This window comes from Ochotona princeps, chromosome 10 (assembly GCF_030435755.1).
Source record: "Ochotona princeps isolate mOchPri1 chromosome 10, mOchPri1.hap1, whole genome shotgun sequence".
NCBI classification, from domain to species: domain Eukaryota; kingdom Metazoa; phylum Chordata; class Mammalia; order Lagomorpha; family Ochotonidae; genus Ochotona; species Ochotona princeps.
In genome coordinates, this window is record NC_080841.1 from 34,199,903 (window position 1) to 34,215,682 (window position 15,780).

The 15,780-nt window shown below is 42.8% G+C and overlaps 1 protein-coding gene across 2 annotated transcripts in view; it reads right to left on the reverse strand.

Moving 5' to 3' along the window:
- Positions 1-13,618: 13,618 nt before the first annotated feature.
- Positions 13,619-15,780, reverse strand: part of RSU1 (Ras suppressor protein 1) — a 204,351-nt gene continuing 202,189 nt past the window's right edge. For both annotated transcript variants that reach the window (XM_058669297.1, XM_012929964.2), the window contains one exon: positions 13,619-15,226. In XM_058669297.1, the coding sequence (XP_058525280.1) occupies positions 15,124-15,226 (103 nt within the window). In that variant the 3' untranslated portion in view covers positions 13,619-15,123. The remainder of the gene's footprint in view (positions 15,227-15,780) is intronic.

A 15,780-nucleotide genomic window follows, 5' to 3' on the forward strand; every position in this document is an offset into this window, starting at 1 on the left:
TCATTAACCAAAGAACAAAATAAACTCTCTGTGGTTTAGGCTATAGGTGTGAAATGTTTTCAGTCCCATACACTTCCTCCTGACGATGATATGGGATACAGGCTGTGAAGAGAAGAGTATTTCTCTCTGGAGTTAATGTTTCCAGGTATCATCATCATCACCCAGAGCGATTTGTCATTTTTTTTTTTTTTTTCGCCAAATTAAACTCAAGCTGTCTCAGGACAGCAGATATCAACACAGATGTAATCTCCAGTTCCCAGACTCTCACTTACACAAACAGGCAAAGTATTTCTGGACAGAACACAAAACTCTGAGTAATACACAAATAGGAAGTATGCACGTCAAGTACAGGTTGCAAGTACTGGGAAGGAGAATGAGACAATGTTTGGGGGGAAAACTTGAACTGCGGGGAGAATTCCATGATTATATAAGATGTTACAGCAGGCAGTAGAATGTGAAAGTGAGGTGGTCAGGGGCCTCCTCTTCACTGCTGAATCACACATGGTCTTCAGCAAACCAGTCTAAGCCGTTGTAGCTTTTATCTCTCCATCTGTTAAATGCCACTGCGATCTGTTGGAGGAGAAATTCACCTATTTGCTTATTCAACAAACACTGGTGGAATTTCACCTCCATATGCTGATCCCTACAGTTGGATCCAGAAATGCAAAGATGAAAGCAACATAACTCTTACCTTCAGAGGAAGTTGGTGAGAAATATTAATTAGGGAGGGCATATTTTTTTTGTATAAACATATTTTTATTGCATTTCATTTTATAACAACGTTTCATAGGCTCTGATGTTCCCCCATCCCCTCCCCGTGCCCCCCCATGGTGGATTGCTCCACCTTATTTCAGTATTACAGTTCAAATCTAGTCTTGTTACTTTCAATACAAGCATGTGCCATGCATAGAGTCCAGTGTCTTATTGTCCAGCTCAGTTCAACAGTTTCTTGGGGAGATCAACTCTGGTCTGAAGACATAGCTGGCAGAATATCATTCCATCCAATTAAATGCCATAACATAACATCAACAACAGTTTCCAACATTATGGGGTTAATTAAAATTGTAATGAGTGAATGATATGTTAGACAATGCGAGTTCTTAACCACATACTGAGACTATTTCATTAACATTTCAATTATAGTTTGTATACAACTGGTTTCTATCCATCTTAAATTGGCTACCATTCAGCTATCTCATGTCTATTTTAATTTTACTGTTTGGCAGTTTATTGTGTTGAAGCATAATTTTTACTGAAGTTGGCAGATTTTAGGGTAGTCTAAACTGGTTTATACCTTTAGCAAAGCATGTGACACCCATTGAGGCAGAGAACACTGTTGGGAGGGGTGTGCAGAGAAATCCTCACACATTCTAGGGAGATGGAAGATCTCTCTGCTCTGAGGGCATATATTATTACACTCTTCACTGCAAATAACAACATTTGCAACAAAACGAGGTAAATGATGTCGATATTATGTCAAGTATTTAAAAGTCTCAAGATTGGGGTTCTAGTTTTGGCTAATTCGATGCCCAGTTTTCTCCTGAAGTACTCAAATCTTCTGGTTTATAACTTGGATAACTTTAGTATGTTGGCTTCCGGCTTCAGGCTTGTCCACATGCATGGATAAATATGGCTATCATAGCTCTCGTCATCACCTCCTGATGTAAGCAAAGACTGAAACTGCAAGGATTAAGAAAAGTAACATATATATAAGACTACACTGTAATCCAAAGAAAATGCTCAATGTATGTTAGTGTTAATTGCTTTTGGATAGCATGTGGTTACTATCTTGCTCCACAGAAACTGCTTGTATTGGTTTCCTAGTCAAATCTCAGATGAGTGGTTTAAACCACAAAACTGGTTTGTCTTGGCTTTGGAGGCTGCAAGTCTGAAATCAATGTGATGCCAAGGTTGGATACAGGAGGAGTGATTTATTAGAATCTTTCTCCTTGATGTGTAGCCAGTCATCTTCTCCCTGCGTTTCTTTCTCTTCAGTGGTTTTCTTTGTATAAGAACACCAGCCATACTGGATTGGGGACTCACTCATTCCCTGTGAACTTATCTGACTACGCATCAATGACCCTCTTTCCAAAAAAGGCCACAATATGATGTAATAGTATTTAGGATTTCAAGTTACAAATTCAACCCATCACACTGTTTAGCAGTATGTGCTATGTAATTCAGGTGTCTATTTACAAATGCTCTTAAAGGAACCTTGGCCAAGTGTTGGGTTGACTATGTTTTCGTTTTGAAGTAGCAAATTCCTTTTATAATCTAAGGGTAAATTTATGATTCCTATAGAGGTGAAAGGTACTGGGGGGATTTCACAGCTGCTGAGTTCCTTCTAGAAAGAATTATGCTGTTTCCCTGGTTTTGTTTCTCTGCCCAATTAACTACATTTTGTTTATCTAAGAGAGAGAACAAAATTCTGTAATACTCATCTGTCTTTCTTTAAATCCTATGAGAGAATGCCAATAGTTAATGGCTTTTGAGTGTGTTCTTAGGCAGAACCTGAAGTGGGTGAGGGCCTATGCAGACCACAGTGCTAAGCAGAGCATACCTAACACCTTCTACCAACACGCAGACTCCTGCGTGCTGAAGGCTGGGTATGCTGTTCAACGTGCAGGGAGTGCTCTCAGCTACTCCAGGAAACACCAGGACCGTCTGGACAATCTGAACTGTCTCCTCTAAGACTGGTCACTCTGTCCTGGGCCTGGAGGAAAGCTGGAGGGACGAGAGTCTTGGGTTTCATTTCTGGAAATAGGTGAGAGCTCAGAGGAGGGCTTCCTTACCCACTCCACCCCACACTGCAGTGGGCTATCTCCTTACCCACTCCAGCTTCCTTACTAACCCCAATCTGTCTACCTCCGTCTCACAAAAGGCCTGCTAGTGTCTGAACACTGGCCTTTTTTATTTTGACAGTCGGAGCCAAACACCCCAAAGCTGCCGGCACCAGTTGCTCCCAAGCACCTCGCCTGCACCCACTCGATGGGATCCAGAACTTGGTCCCTGCCCTGCTGTGTGATAAAAATGATCAGGTTTGCTCACTGTGATTACTCACAGATGCGTTGTTCACAGTCAGATGTACAATTTTTAATTTTGAATAAAGCAGTCTGAAAAATTAAAATTAAATGCTTTTACTTTCTTTTTTAATGCTTACCATTAATATTTTTAAGGAGAAAAATGAAAAAAAAAGTTTTAGCATCTCCAACAGTGTGTTCCATGAGTTTCCTGGTGGGAGGTGATAAAGGCATTTTTTTTAACTGACTAAAAATGGTTAGCCACAACACCATGAAAATATCTCAGAATGCTTCAGAATGAAAAAACTCTGACATGGAAATAGCAATTTAGAGGGGGTCCAGAGGGTGTTAGCAGCTTTGAATGGCTGATTTTATTCTTCTCTGGACCTCCCTCATGATTTCCACACCGATTTCCATCTACTTCAAAAAAGCAAGCCTCCCGAGGCACAGAGAGCGAAAAGTGTGGGGACCATTTGTTATTTTGGACACAGATGATTCCAACTGAGGGAGGACATTAAAATGTTTCAAGAAACACTGCCTTTGAAATACAGCAATAGATCCACATCTATCACAGACTCTTCCGCCACAGAAAGCGCCCTCCATCGGGTGCAGAACCCTTTTGTGACACGGCAGGCTTCAGAGCTCGCGCCCTGGGCACCTTTTTAAGTAGTGAAATTCAGCAGGAGATGGGCTCGATGCTTAACAACCACTTGCGCCATAGGCAGATCTAAGCATCAAATGACGGTTGACAACATCATTTGGAAAACTTCTCCCATTTGGAACTTTCCTCTTGACAAGAGGGTGGAGTCTGCTGCTTTGCCTCATGAAAGGTCTCCAATGAGTTCGTGGAAAGTCTGCTGTGGAAACACCCCGCACGGATTTCAACATTTTCTGGCAGTGCCATTAATCTGCTCATTTAATTCCATTTTTCCCCCTTATTTGATCTAGAGGCAGGAGGGACACCCAGCTGGTCAGGTGCTTTCCAATGACCCTGATGATTTTCTTGACATGCCTTTCTCTTTCTTATTGAAGCAGTTCTAGGCCTTCTCTTGAACATCTTTCTAGACAAGTACCTATTCCAGTCACTCTTTTTTTTTTATTATTATTCATTGAAGCCCCCTCTTACTTAGGGACAGTTACATGGAGCCTGTAATTGGGTTTTGAAAGAGAGTGAGTGTGCCAAGAGCTACAAGGGAGGACAGAGGAAGAAAAACCACAGAATGTTTATACATTTCAGCCAGGTTAAATGTTCAGCCCATTTTGAGAGAGCAAAAAAGGAATTGAGATTAGCAAACCACAGGCTAGCACTGCCATATTATTTTGGTATAATTTTTGTGTAGGTGAGATAACACAAAAGGCCAGGCAGCCATAGGCCCAGGGAAGCATAGAGAGTTTCCTTGCTTTGTTTCCTGCCTTTTTGTTAGGTTGAAGGAATGGGGGAAACCAGTCTTGGATGCATGAACTTCCTCCACAGAGACTTTCTCACAGCGTATGTCTCTGTTACATTGGATAAGGTAGATTTAAAAAAAAAAATTCTGTTTACAATCTGAGAGGAGAAAGAGTAAGCAAGCTCTCCTCCACTGATTCATTCTCCAGACGTTCTGGGCTGACCTCATGCTGGGCCAGAGCTGAGGGCAGGTGCCCAGAAATCAATTGGATCTCCACCAGAGGTGGCAGGAATGTGATAACCTGAGCTGTCACCCTGGCCTCCAGGAAGCTGGAATCAGGAGGCAGAACTAGGAATTGAACCCAGCCATTCTGAGGCGAATGTACATTCTGAGCCGCTAGACAAACAATACTCTCACTGCTTTAGATGGAGTTTAAATTCACTTGTGGTTCTTTAGAGTCTTCAAAATGGAACCACTCTTGCTCCATTTTACTAAACCTCAGTTTTACCTTGATCATTCTTAAGATTTTTTTTATTTAAAAAAATCTCATCTTTCAATGGGTTTCTGGTGCTTTCTTTGCTCAAATGATAGTAAAAGTTGACTGTTTTACTAATTGGATTATATTCTTATTCATTAAGTAAATCTCTGGGATTATCCAAATTAAACATTTTGTTATAGTACATTCAAGATATCAGGGCTTTTAATGAGTTTTGAGTCCATTTGACCTAATCCCAGTGGTTTGCCCAGAAATTCAATCTGAAATGAGGGCCAAATGATCCTTTTGCCAGGTTTTCGGTCGACTGACATGTTGCCTTTGGCAACTCTAAGTGCTATGAAAATATCAGCCCTCCTGTCACTTCACCTCTTCTGAAAGTTATCACCCTCACTTTCTGGATGAGGAGAGTGAAAACACACCACTAATGAGTATGTACTGTGAATTCTTTTGTTTAAATGTTTTACATTTTATTTGATTTTTATTTGAAAAGCAGATTTACAGGGAGAAGCAGAGAGAGAGAGAGAGAGATATCTTCCATCCACTGGATTAATCCCTAAATGGCCACAATGGCCAAAGCTGGGCTGATTCAGAGCCAGTTTCTTCCAGGTTTTCCATGTGGGTGCACGGACTCAAGAACTTCGGCCATTCTCCAGTGCTTCCCCAAGCCATAACCAAGAAGCTGGATCGGAAGTAGGGCAAGTGGGACACAAATCTGTACCATATGGACTGCCAGTACCACTGGTGGAAGTTTAGCCTACTATACCAAGCATTGAATCAGAGGTGAATTCTTAAGTTCCGTGGATAGAACGCATTATCACTCATCTGGTTAGCTTGTTTCTGGTCTTCCTGTTCACTGTTTTATATAAATGATCCCTGAATGATGTCTAGTTGCTAATATCTTGCCCCGGCTGCTATTAATTTGCCATGAAACTCTTGAATTGCTGAGAACACTCAACATCTACCTAAGTTATCTCTTTTCTCATCTGCTAGAGGAAGTAGTTGGACTAGTCAGCCTACAAACATGTTGTTTTCATATTATGATTGCTGTTTAAGAAGAGGAGTAGGGCCAACAGTATGGTATAGTGCATTAGGCTGCTGCCTGCAAGTTGGCAGTCCATGTTGGCACTGGTTTGTGTCCAGGATGCTCCACTGCTGATCCAACTTCTTGCTAAGGCACCTGGGAAGCTAGTGGAAGAAGACTCAAGTACATGGGCCCCTGCTACCCATGTGGGAGACCTGGATGAAGTACCTGGCTTCTGCCTGGCCCCTTGTGGCTGTTGTGGTCAGCCATGTGGGGGGTGAACAAGCAGACGGAAGCTGTCTGTCTTTCTCTACTTCTCTCTCCAACTCTTTCAAGTAAATAAACACATATTTAAAGGGGGGGAAGAGGATGAATATGGGTAAGGCAATGGTAGCATTTTATGTCCCAAAGCTTTGATTAAATGAAATTGGCTGAGCAGAAAACTTGTATCTATCTACTCTTGTCTCCATATATAACGGCATAAGTTGCTAACTATATTCAAGGAAGCATTTCTTGGGCAAATGTGAAAAATGTAAATGTGGCAAGAACTCTTTTATAATGCATACATATGATCTCTACTTTATAAAGTTAGTGATCTCTGTTCTCTCACAGTCAGAAATTATACAGAAAAAAGTCAATGAGCTGCTAGGAGGGCTGTGTTAGTGTCTGTGGAAAGCAAAATAGCGAAATAAAAGTTAAACAAAAATGTCATTGGATAGCCCTGCTGCTGAATGTTGGTACAATGAATTTAATTTGTGCAAAGAGCTGTTTAAAAAATATTCTATTTATTTGAAACATGGAGTGACAGAGGGAGATAAAGAGAGAGAGATCACGCCTTAAAAGGTCAGGGCTGGGCCAGGCCAGGGCCAGGAGCCAGGAGCTCCATGTAGGTCTCCCATGCAGGAGGCAGCTTTTCCAGATGCATCAGTAGGCTCAGGATGGAAAGGGAGCGTCTAGGACCTGAAACATTGCTCTGGTTTGTAGGATTGTAGGACTGCAGGTGGCAATCTACCACACCACAGCACAGTCCCTTAATTGCTGTTGTTTATGAAGTTTATAACTTTTTTTAAAGGTGGGTGGACAAAACAAACAATGCAATTAAAAAACCACTGGTCTCATTCTTAGTTTCCTGCAAAGACGGTTTACTATATGAACGTACCACTGTCTTGGACTAGAAAGTCTGGCATCATTCACCTTGGTATCCACACATCAAAGTGTCAGTGGGGTGTGATGCCGTATTTTCCATTCTCAAGTGGTCCTTAAAATATTGACATGAGATGGATGAATGGCCTTCTCCAATGGAGTCCCTTTGGGTGTATAATAAAAATCAAACTCACTAAAATGCCTGAGAAAACCCTAGTTTTGTTCATAGTTAGGTCCCTCCTGCTATGAACAGGACACGGCACAGGACAGGTTCTTGCTCAATGTTTGCTGAAGAAAATGAAAACCCCACGTGGCTCTGATTCTGCTCCGTTCTACTTCTCCACTCTGCCCAGTCACACGAGCTTCCTTCCTCCTGCTACGAAGGCTCCGGGCTCCCACTCTGCCCAGGGGCTTTGGCTCACAGTCTCTGCCTCTTCTTGTCTAGATCCTTCCTTCCTTCAGAAGAATCTGTGATCCCTCTGGGTTTTCAGTGATGCTATACTCCGACTTGGTCCCCTGGATCATTCTTTCCTTTCAGAGGGCCACCAGATTTGTACGTGGTGGTAACACATTAGCTTGCAGACATTTCTTCAATGGACTTGACTACTGAATTCCATGAGGGCAGGGACTGGTTTCCTTTGCAACTACAGGCTTTTAAAGTTGGTATAGTGTCTGTACGCAACAGGTACTCAGTCAAGATTTATTTCAAAAGTTGTTGTAGAGAAACTATGGCATGTTGAAAACGAAAGTTTTACTTATTTATCCTAAATTTCATTCATATAGATGTTTTTTTTAAAAGAACCTACAGTGAAAACAGTCCTCAGCCTGTCCCAAGAGGCTACCTCGCTACACTACTTATAAATCTTTGAGATAATCCGTGAACCTACAAGCATGGGTTTCACATATACTGAACAACTCTTCCTTTGATTAATGAATTAATGAGTCACTTTGATTATTAAAAAACCTATTATAAAAGTTTTTCAGCATGCAGCTAGCTGGGAACTTCTTATTCTACTTATAAAATTGCATAAATTAAGCTTTACCTAGGCAACAAAGAAAAACATAATAAAATTTGGCCAGCTCAGGAAAAAAAGTTTCATATTGATTCTTTGGGTCTTTGTTTATATCTCTGCATCAGAAGATTAAATATGAATAGAGTGACACTCAATACCTAAAAAGAAACGTGACTTCTTTAATGAGGACCAAAAAGTGTTGCTTTTCTCAAAAAAAATATTGTATTCAATTTTTAGGCTTTTCTATAACAACAGAAGCTAACCAATGAAATAAAAAATGGGGAGGGGTTAATTGGGGAGTTGGTATATAAGCCAGGAGTAGGGTAAGGTTTATCCTCAAGGTCCTCCTGGGAACTCACTGTCCAGGTGGATACACTTGGACCCCAGGAAACTGATCACAAACAGTGCCAGGTTGGCCAATAACAGAATGAAAACCCCAGACAGTCCTGCTTTGCTCCAGCACCATCACGGCTGATAATACATTGCCACGCGGTCAGCCCTAAGCTAAGGTTAAGTTGCCTGTTTTTGTTTTCCAGAGATGTGATGATAAAGTTCCACCAATGAGGTGGCATAAGCCAGCAGGCACTGGAGTCAGACTCCCTGTCCCTTTAGATGGCTACAGGGAAGGCTCCTGCTGGGAACTGCGGGCAATCTGTGGTGTCTCTGGGCTTAAAGCTGTGGCCCCCTACGGATGCTACTCCCAAAGACAGTCACATTCTGAATTTCTGAGTTGACATGAATCTTTGGGGCAAGGTATTCAACCTAAAATAGTGGCCAAAGACTTGTGACCAGGCACAGTTGAGTACCAACACCTTTCTATGCATGCTCATCAACACGTGCGGGTCTCTTTAGAACTTCTTTCCAGCCAGCAGTACTCTAAGCATCTAGCTGTCCACCCCCCACCCCGGCCATAAACACACACAATTTAAACAATTACCTTTGTTCTACTGTTTGCTTTTAGAGCAACTGTCATGGTAACTGCCTGTCACTCAATCACTGACCCTAACCACCCACTAGCACCACCACCACCAAAACTCTGCCTCATTCTGCAGCTAAAAGGTTAGAAAGTTGCGAGACAAAGATCCAGTCAGTCTTCCTTAGTGAAAACATTGGTCTCACGGCTGCATTGTGCACATGGCTTAAAATGTGATTCTTTGTTAAAATCCTGTTTGCACAAGGACAAATACAGCAGCCCACACAAGCAGCAAGACTGTCGCCTGGTGTGGCAGCGATATTTTGGGTGGCACTCTGGGGGAGTTATGAATGGATCAAGCTTCTTTTCCTACTTTGAGCTGTCAGGGGGAAGCTCTTTCCTCCTGGAGCAGAGAACAGTCCCTTTGGCTGACAGTAGCTGGCCACAGAATAACAATGACTGTGGAATGTGGTGGGCACCCGGAAAGAGTTCGTTCTGTGAATGTGGAATCTAGGAAGCATCTAGGGTGGGTGTGGTGTCAGAGTGCAGGAAGTGGCAGGGAGCAGTGCGGACCCTCAGGAGGTTGAGAAGTGGGCAAGACCCACAGACTTGTCTGATCTGGCCAGGCCAGGACAACTGTAGGGAGGACTCAAAATTCAGTAAACCTACAGCAATTTTTAAGTCAATAGTTTTGTAGGGCTCCGGAGTGGTATGTTATAAAGATCCAATGGCCTTTAGCATTAAAAAAAAAAAAGGTTCACGTCCCTTCCCACCTGTTCCCATTTGCTTGGTTCACAAAAGAGACTAACACTTCCCCTAAATTGTCAGTGATGGGCAATTCTGGAGCCTTTTCTGAAAACACTTCTTATCTAACCTTGCTTATGAATTCATCCCCGATTCCTAGGTTGGCCAAGTTACTAGAGGTATTGCCTGACCCTTGAAAAAGATGCTCAACTCTTCATTATTAAACAAAGTCTTTCCATTTGAAACATGAGTATAAATGCTTAAGGAAGATGGTGAGATGTTAGAAGCAACACATGGTAGCTGAGCTCATTCATGCAACAGCGTCTGCATATTTCATACTCTCTAGATTCTGTGCTTGCTGAGAGGCTATGCTACCAGGACAGGTAAGACTGGGTCTTGCCTCAGTTTCTGATGAACCACTTGAAACAATGCAGGCCCGGGGGGGGGGGGGGGTGTCTGCTTATGTGAGGACAAAATTACTGGGAAATGGAACCCAAGGCCACTTCTACTTTTGCACCACAGCTGCTGTTTGGGTGGGCTGTGTGAGGGAGTTCCCTTTGGAGTGAATTACTTCCTTGTTGGGATAGCTGCATTTCTGGGTGAGACAGGAAGAAGGGGGGAGATGTTGGCAGGATGTTGTCAGGAGTGAGGCTGATGTGCAACTCAGCTCTCAGAGGGATGCGGCCACCTGCCCAGGTGTGAGTCACAGAGACAACGGAGACCAAAGGCCCCACACTGATTGAAATAAGCTATTTGTTTAACTAACCTGGCTGTCATGACTTAGGTGTTAACTAAATGAACACTTCCGGAGCTCGGTTCAGGAAGTGCAGTTTAGGAGGTATGAAAAGTGTGACTGCTGTTCTGGGGTAGATTAAAGGAGTCTTGATGGACAGTTGAGATCAAAGCAGGTTTGAAGGACACTGCTTTAGAATCAAAGGAGTCTTGAGCCTTGCTTTGCAGCCTGGTGGCTGTGCACCCTTGGGGAAGCCACCTAACCTCTCTGAACTCTAGGTTTCTATAAAATGGGGACCACCATCAAGTGAGAATGAAGAAAAACAAAGTGCCAGGGATGTGACAGACCCTGGAAGCATTCCATGGTTATTAAGAGAGACTAGAATAAGGGGAGAATTTAGCAATGGCAAATTACCAAAATACTTATACATGCTATGGATAGGAATGGGGCTTAATCGTAAGGAGCATAGTCTCCTAAGCATTACTGATAGGAAAATCAGTCCCACAAATCTATACACACCATATTTATGGTGCATGTATATGGTTTATAATCTATACGCTCTTACATTTTAGTACACCTCTGTGATTAATGCCTGACAACATACTCAGGGTAAAAGAGGCTCTTTATTTTTTCTTTTAATTTTACTATTGTCTACATAGCTGAAAGGGATGCATACCCATCTGGACCTCTGATTAGGATGGAGAGGGTCAGCCATGGAAGGTGGGCGGGACAAATATTTCAGTTGTATTTAATTCCTCTATATCCAGAGGGCCTGAAGGGAAGGGGACTGCTCCTTGCTGTCAAACTACATTAGCTCCTGGGGGTTGGGGAGTCATTTCATAGGCGTGAGACCCCAAAATGGGGAAGAGTCCAAGAGTGTTGCATGGTTTTGATAGTTCTCTCAAGTTGTTGGTTTCATTGCTTTACAGTTTAGAAAATATTTCTAAGGTCTATTGCACTAAGTCCACCTTAGTGCATTCATTGGCCCAAGAACCTGTTGCAAAGCTTGCCATAATTGTCCAACCTGTTTTGCTTTCCATCCTCTAATGAGGCAGCTGAGATCCCCTGCTGGGCTGAGTGAACTGGCTGTCAAGTTCCCCATGTGTATCTGAACATGCTGTCCACTGCACAGGCATCAGCAACTGAGGTGGTCCCATGCTGATACATGTACTCCAACGTCAGACAACACATCCTGTGATATTTCTCATGGTCAGGGTCTGAGTTCAGTGGTCTAGTTAGGGAATACCCCAAGAAACCTCACCTGAGGTGACCTCAGACTTGGCTCATTTTTGCACCAGCCCAGTACAGGGTCAAGTGTGGTTTGTCACCTGTGCCAGCCAATGCACCTATTGGATGTAAACTGTCTGGCTAGTTTTGCCCAAGTCTCATATCTCTTGAGAACTGATGGATGCTGTGGCCCAGCCAGCCTGCCAATGACCTTGTTCTCAGGCATACCAGTGTTCCATTTGAGTGCTGCTGCCCAAATTCACATGTCCAGTTCCCAGTCCTGGTACTCACCATCTGGTACTGTGGCTTAGCCCAACTGGCCTGTATCCGTTCAAGCTCTCAACAGTGGATGCTACATTCTCAGTTTGTCATACCCCCAGATGTTGTATTTAAAATGTCAAATTATCCTTGTCACAGGATAACTTTGTGTTTTTAAAATGTGTTTATTTATTTGAAAGGTAGAGTGACCAAAAAACGAGAGGGTGAGAATGTCCCATCATTTGTTTCGCTGCCAAAATGGCCCTAACAGTCAAGGTGAGGCCAGCTGAAGCCAAGAGCATGGAACTCCTTCTGTATCCCCCAAATGGATGGCAGGTGCCCAAGCACATCACATTAGCAGGGAGCTAGATTGGACTGGAGCAGCTCGGACTCAAACTGGTGCTCAGATGAGAGACTGGAATCAACACTGGCCCCCAAGTTCACATTGTGAACTCGGAATTTCTTTTTCTAATCCAGATATCAGGTAAACAAAAACCATGTATGAGAAGATGCATTTCAGTTACACCACCAACAAAAAACCAAGCCACCTTGATTTTATGCTTTTAATTTGAATACATAAACCATAGTATGCTAATTTCATTTAGAAAGGGTATGTATTTAATGTTTTCTGGTTATAAAAGTATAGATGCTCACTATAGAAAATTCAAAGTGCGTAAGTATTAGAAAATGAAAATATCAGCCTTAAAATTGTTTCATTTCCATTTAGTATTTTTACACATATAAGTTATAAAACATTTCCTGTTTACACAAGTGAGACCAAGTCTTTTTCTCCAACAGTGGATGATACAGTTATCTCCTTTTGCCTTAATTGTTCAGTAGTTTTGAATGTTTTCACAAAAGTCAGTTGTGTGGATTTGCCATAACTCATTCACTCCATTGTCAGATGACGGCCTTTCCCTCATGTCCTCATTGTGGATACAGTCCCATAAGCACATCTCAAACAGAGCTCTGTGTGTTCATTATTGATAATGTCTTCTACACAAATTCTTACAAATCAAGATTCCAGGTCCAATGACACAATTTTCAGATTTTGTTACATATTGGCAAACTCTTTTACCATCCTTCTGGAAAGAAATCAGTATTCTCAACAGAGCATGTAAGAAAAACAGTAGCCCGCCTGTACTTAATATCTTAAAATATATATGCACATTTCTCACTGCTACATGTTTCAAATTTTTTCCTTTGATTTTTTGTGCCTGCCTTTGTGTGTGTTTCTTAGAGCTAGCTCCTCCTTGTGAATCTGTGTGTATTGCCCATATTTCTATCTATAGTATTCATCTTTTGAGAAGATACGGGCTCATAAGAGCCATTAATATCATTAAATTTGGACTAATGCCATCCTGCTAGTTTAATTTCAGGTGAAGCCCTTCCAATCAAAAACAGAAGCATTTGTCTCCCTGCTGCAATTTCACAAGCTGGGAAAAAAAATTCAGGCTAAGGCAAACATTGCACCTATCAAAATGACATCAGTTCTTTCCTCAAAACTGGTTAGGGCACTCTGGGATCTACAAGATTCTATCAGAAAGTGGTAAGACACAAGTTTAGATCTTGTCTTGTGGTCTCTTCCATTGCAAGGCGGACTCTGTTGGCTAACTAATTCCAGAATTTTAGCTTTGAAATCTGGCTTTTTTAAAAAAAAAATTATTGGAAAGGCAGATTTGCAGAGATAATGGGTAACAGAGAGAAAGATCTTCCATATGCTGGTTCACTGCCCAAATGGCTGCCACAACGGCCATGGCTAAGTCGATCTGAAGCCAGGTGGCTGGAACCCCTCCAGGTATCCCCTGTGGGTGCAGGGTCCCAAGGCTTTGGGTCATCCTCCACTGCTTTCTCAGGCCAGTAGCAAGGAGCTAGATGGGCAGTAGAGCAGCTGGGACACGAATCTGTGCCCATATGGGATCCTGGCACTTGCAGGTGGAGGATTAGCCAGTTGAACCATCATACTCGTCCCTCAATATGTGGTCTGGTTGTGACAGCTCCCCCTGGGAACCTGGAGATGACCAGGGCAGAGGCATGGGTCTGTCACTCGCAGTCCCAGAGGAGTAGGATGCATTTTTGCACACCTTCTGCTGGAGGAATTTGTGGGTGGGCAGGCCTCTTACTTAGCACAAAGGCTTGGATTTATTTTCATTGCCATACATATGACTGTTAAGACAGGAGTGGAAACTGCCTATCACAGATGTTAAACAATGGCTGTTTAATGACTGTGGTTCCACAGTGGGGGTGCGGTGGGTTGTGCATGTTTCCACCACAATTTTGGCATCACAGTCTCTCCAAAGAATGCTTTGATATGAGCAGATTTTCTGCAGCGATAGAAAACATACTTGCATTTTTTTCTCTCTCTGTTTCACAGCTCTTGCCTCCCAGCCACTGGCAGAAGTCACCATTTCTTCAGCGAAGGAATGCTGCTTTCCAAATTCCTTTGGCACAATCTCCTAGAGATTTGTTGTTCTTCTCATTCCTAATTTAGAAACAGTCCTCAAGGGGGGGAGGAATACAAAACCCTGACAAACTGATGTGAGGAGCAACTCGCTCAGGTTTGATCCTGTGTTTCTTTCATGGAAAGTTTCAGTTTCTGTCTCTAACCAATCAGACCAGACAAGGTAACCGAGGGAGGGGGAGAAGGAAAAGCCAAATCCTGTATATCCCAACATCTGACTGAATTGTTATTTTAGGCAACAAGTGAATGTGATACAAATTCCAGACTTTATTAAAAATCATTTGTCATTTAGATGAACACAAAGTCCCAGTGGTGAAGCGAGGCTCTGACAAAGCACACTTGCAAGTTGGGTGAACAGACAGAGCAAAGTGTGTGAACTATGACATTTAAGTGGCCACGTGACGTTAATTCTTCTTCTGACAAAAAGCAACCTTGTGGTGTCTATTCAAGGAACTGAAACCCGAGCCCCTGGAGTCTGCAGCTGAACTACACCTTGGCAGTTTAAGGAACACAGGGAAATGGTTTTCAGACTTGATAAAAAGCTACCACCAACCTAAAATGTAAAAGGTAAGGTGGCAAGCACTAGAAAGGAGTGAGAGAAAAAGAAAGAAAAGCTACATACACATTGTATTTATATGTGAGGCTGAGCCATAGGACAGAGGTGTGAGCCAGGGAGGAAGCCGGAAGTCTGGCCTATGCCAACCCTTCATTTGTTCTTGGCTGCCAGGGGTTTCCGGCTGATCTTTTTCGATTTGTCATTATTCTTCTTTGGAGGTTCTGGGTTTGCCTGCATGTGTCTTCCGTACAGGCTGAAAGAGAGAGAGAGAGAAAGCCATGAACCTTATTTTGCTAAGCCAAGGTAATCTGTTGGTAGAGCCCTAACCAACGGGTTCACCGCCAGAAACATTCAGGAATCCAAACAGAACCAGAAGATCACATCTGCCTCATGCGGGTCATCTCTCATGTTGAAACATTTAAAATTCTCTTACACACGCATGTATGTACGTGCATGCTCTCCACACCATGACAACCAAACACAGACAAGGCACACACCAGGCTGGATGTGAAAACAGCAAAGCAAGAGATCTGCAGGACTGTGTGAAACAGTCATGTTCAGCCAAGCTGTGCCAGACCCACGCCAAGAGGCTGTGAGCATTTAAGTCGACAAGGACAAAAACTGAGTTGAAATGAAGAGACAGAGTGTCCATTTAGTGAGAAGTGAACATCCTGCTTGGTCCAAGAGCCCTTAGGCTGGCTAATGTGACAAAGAGCAATAGTGGCCGAGTGTGCGCTGGCTGCTCATGCGTGATTGATAGTGCAGGGATAGCGACCACATATCAATGCCATATTAATAAGTACTGCT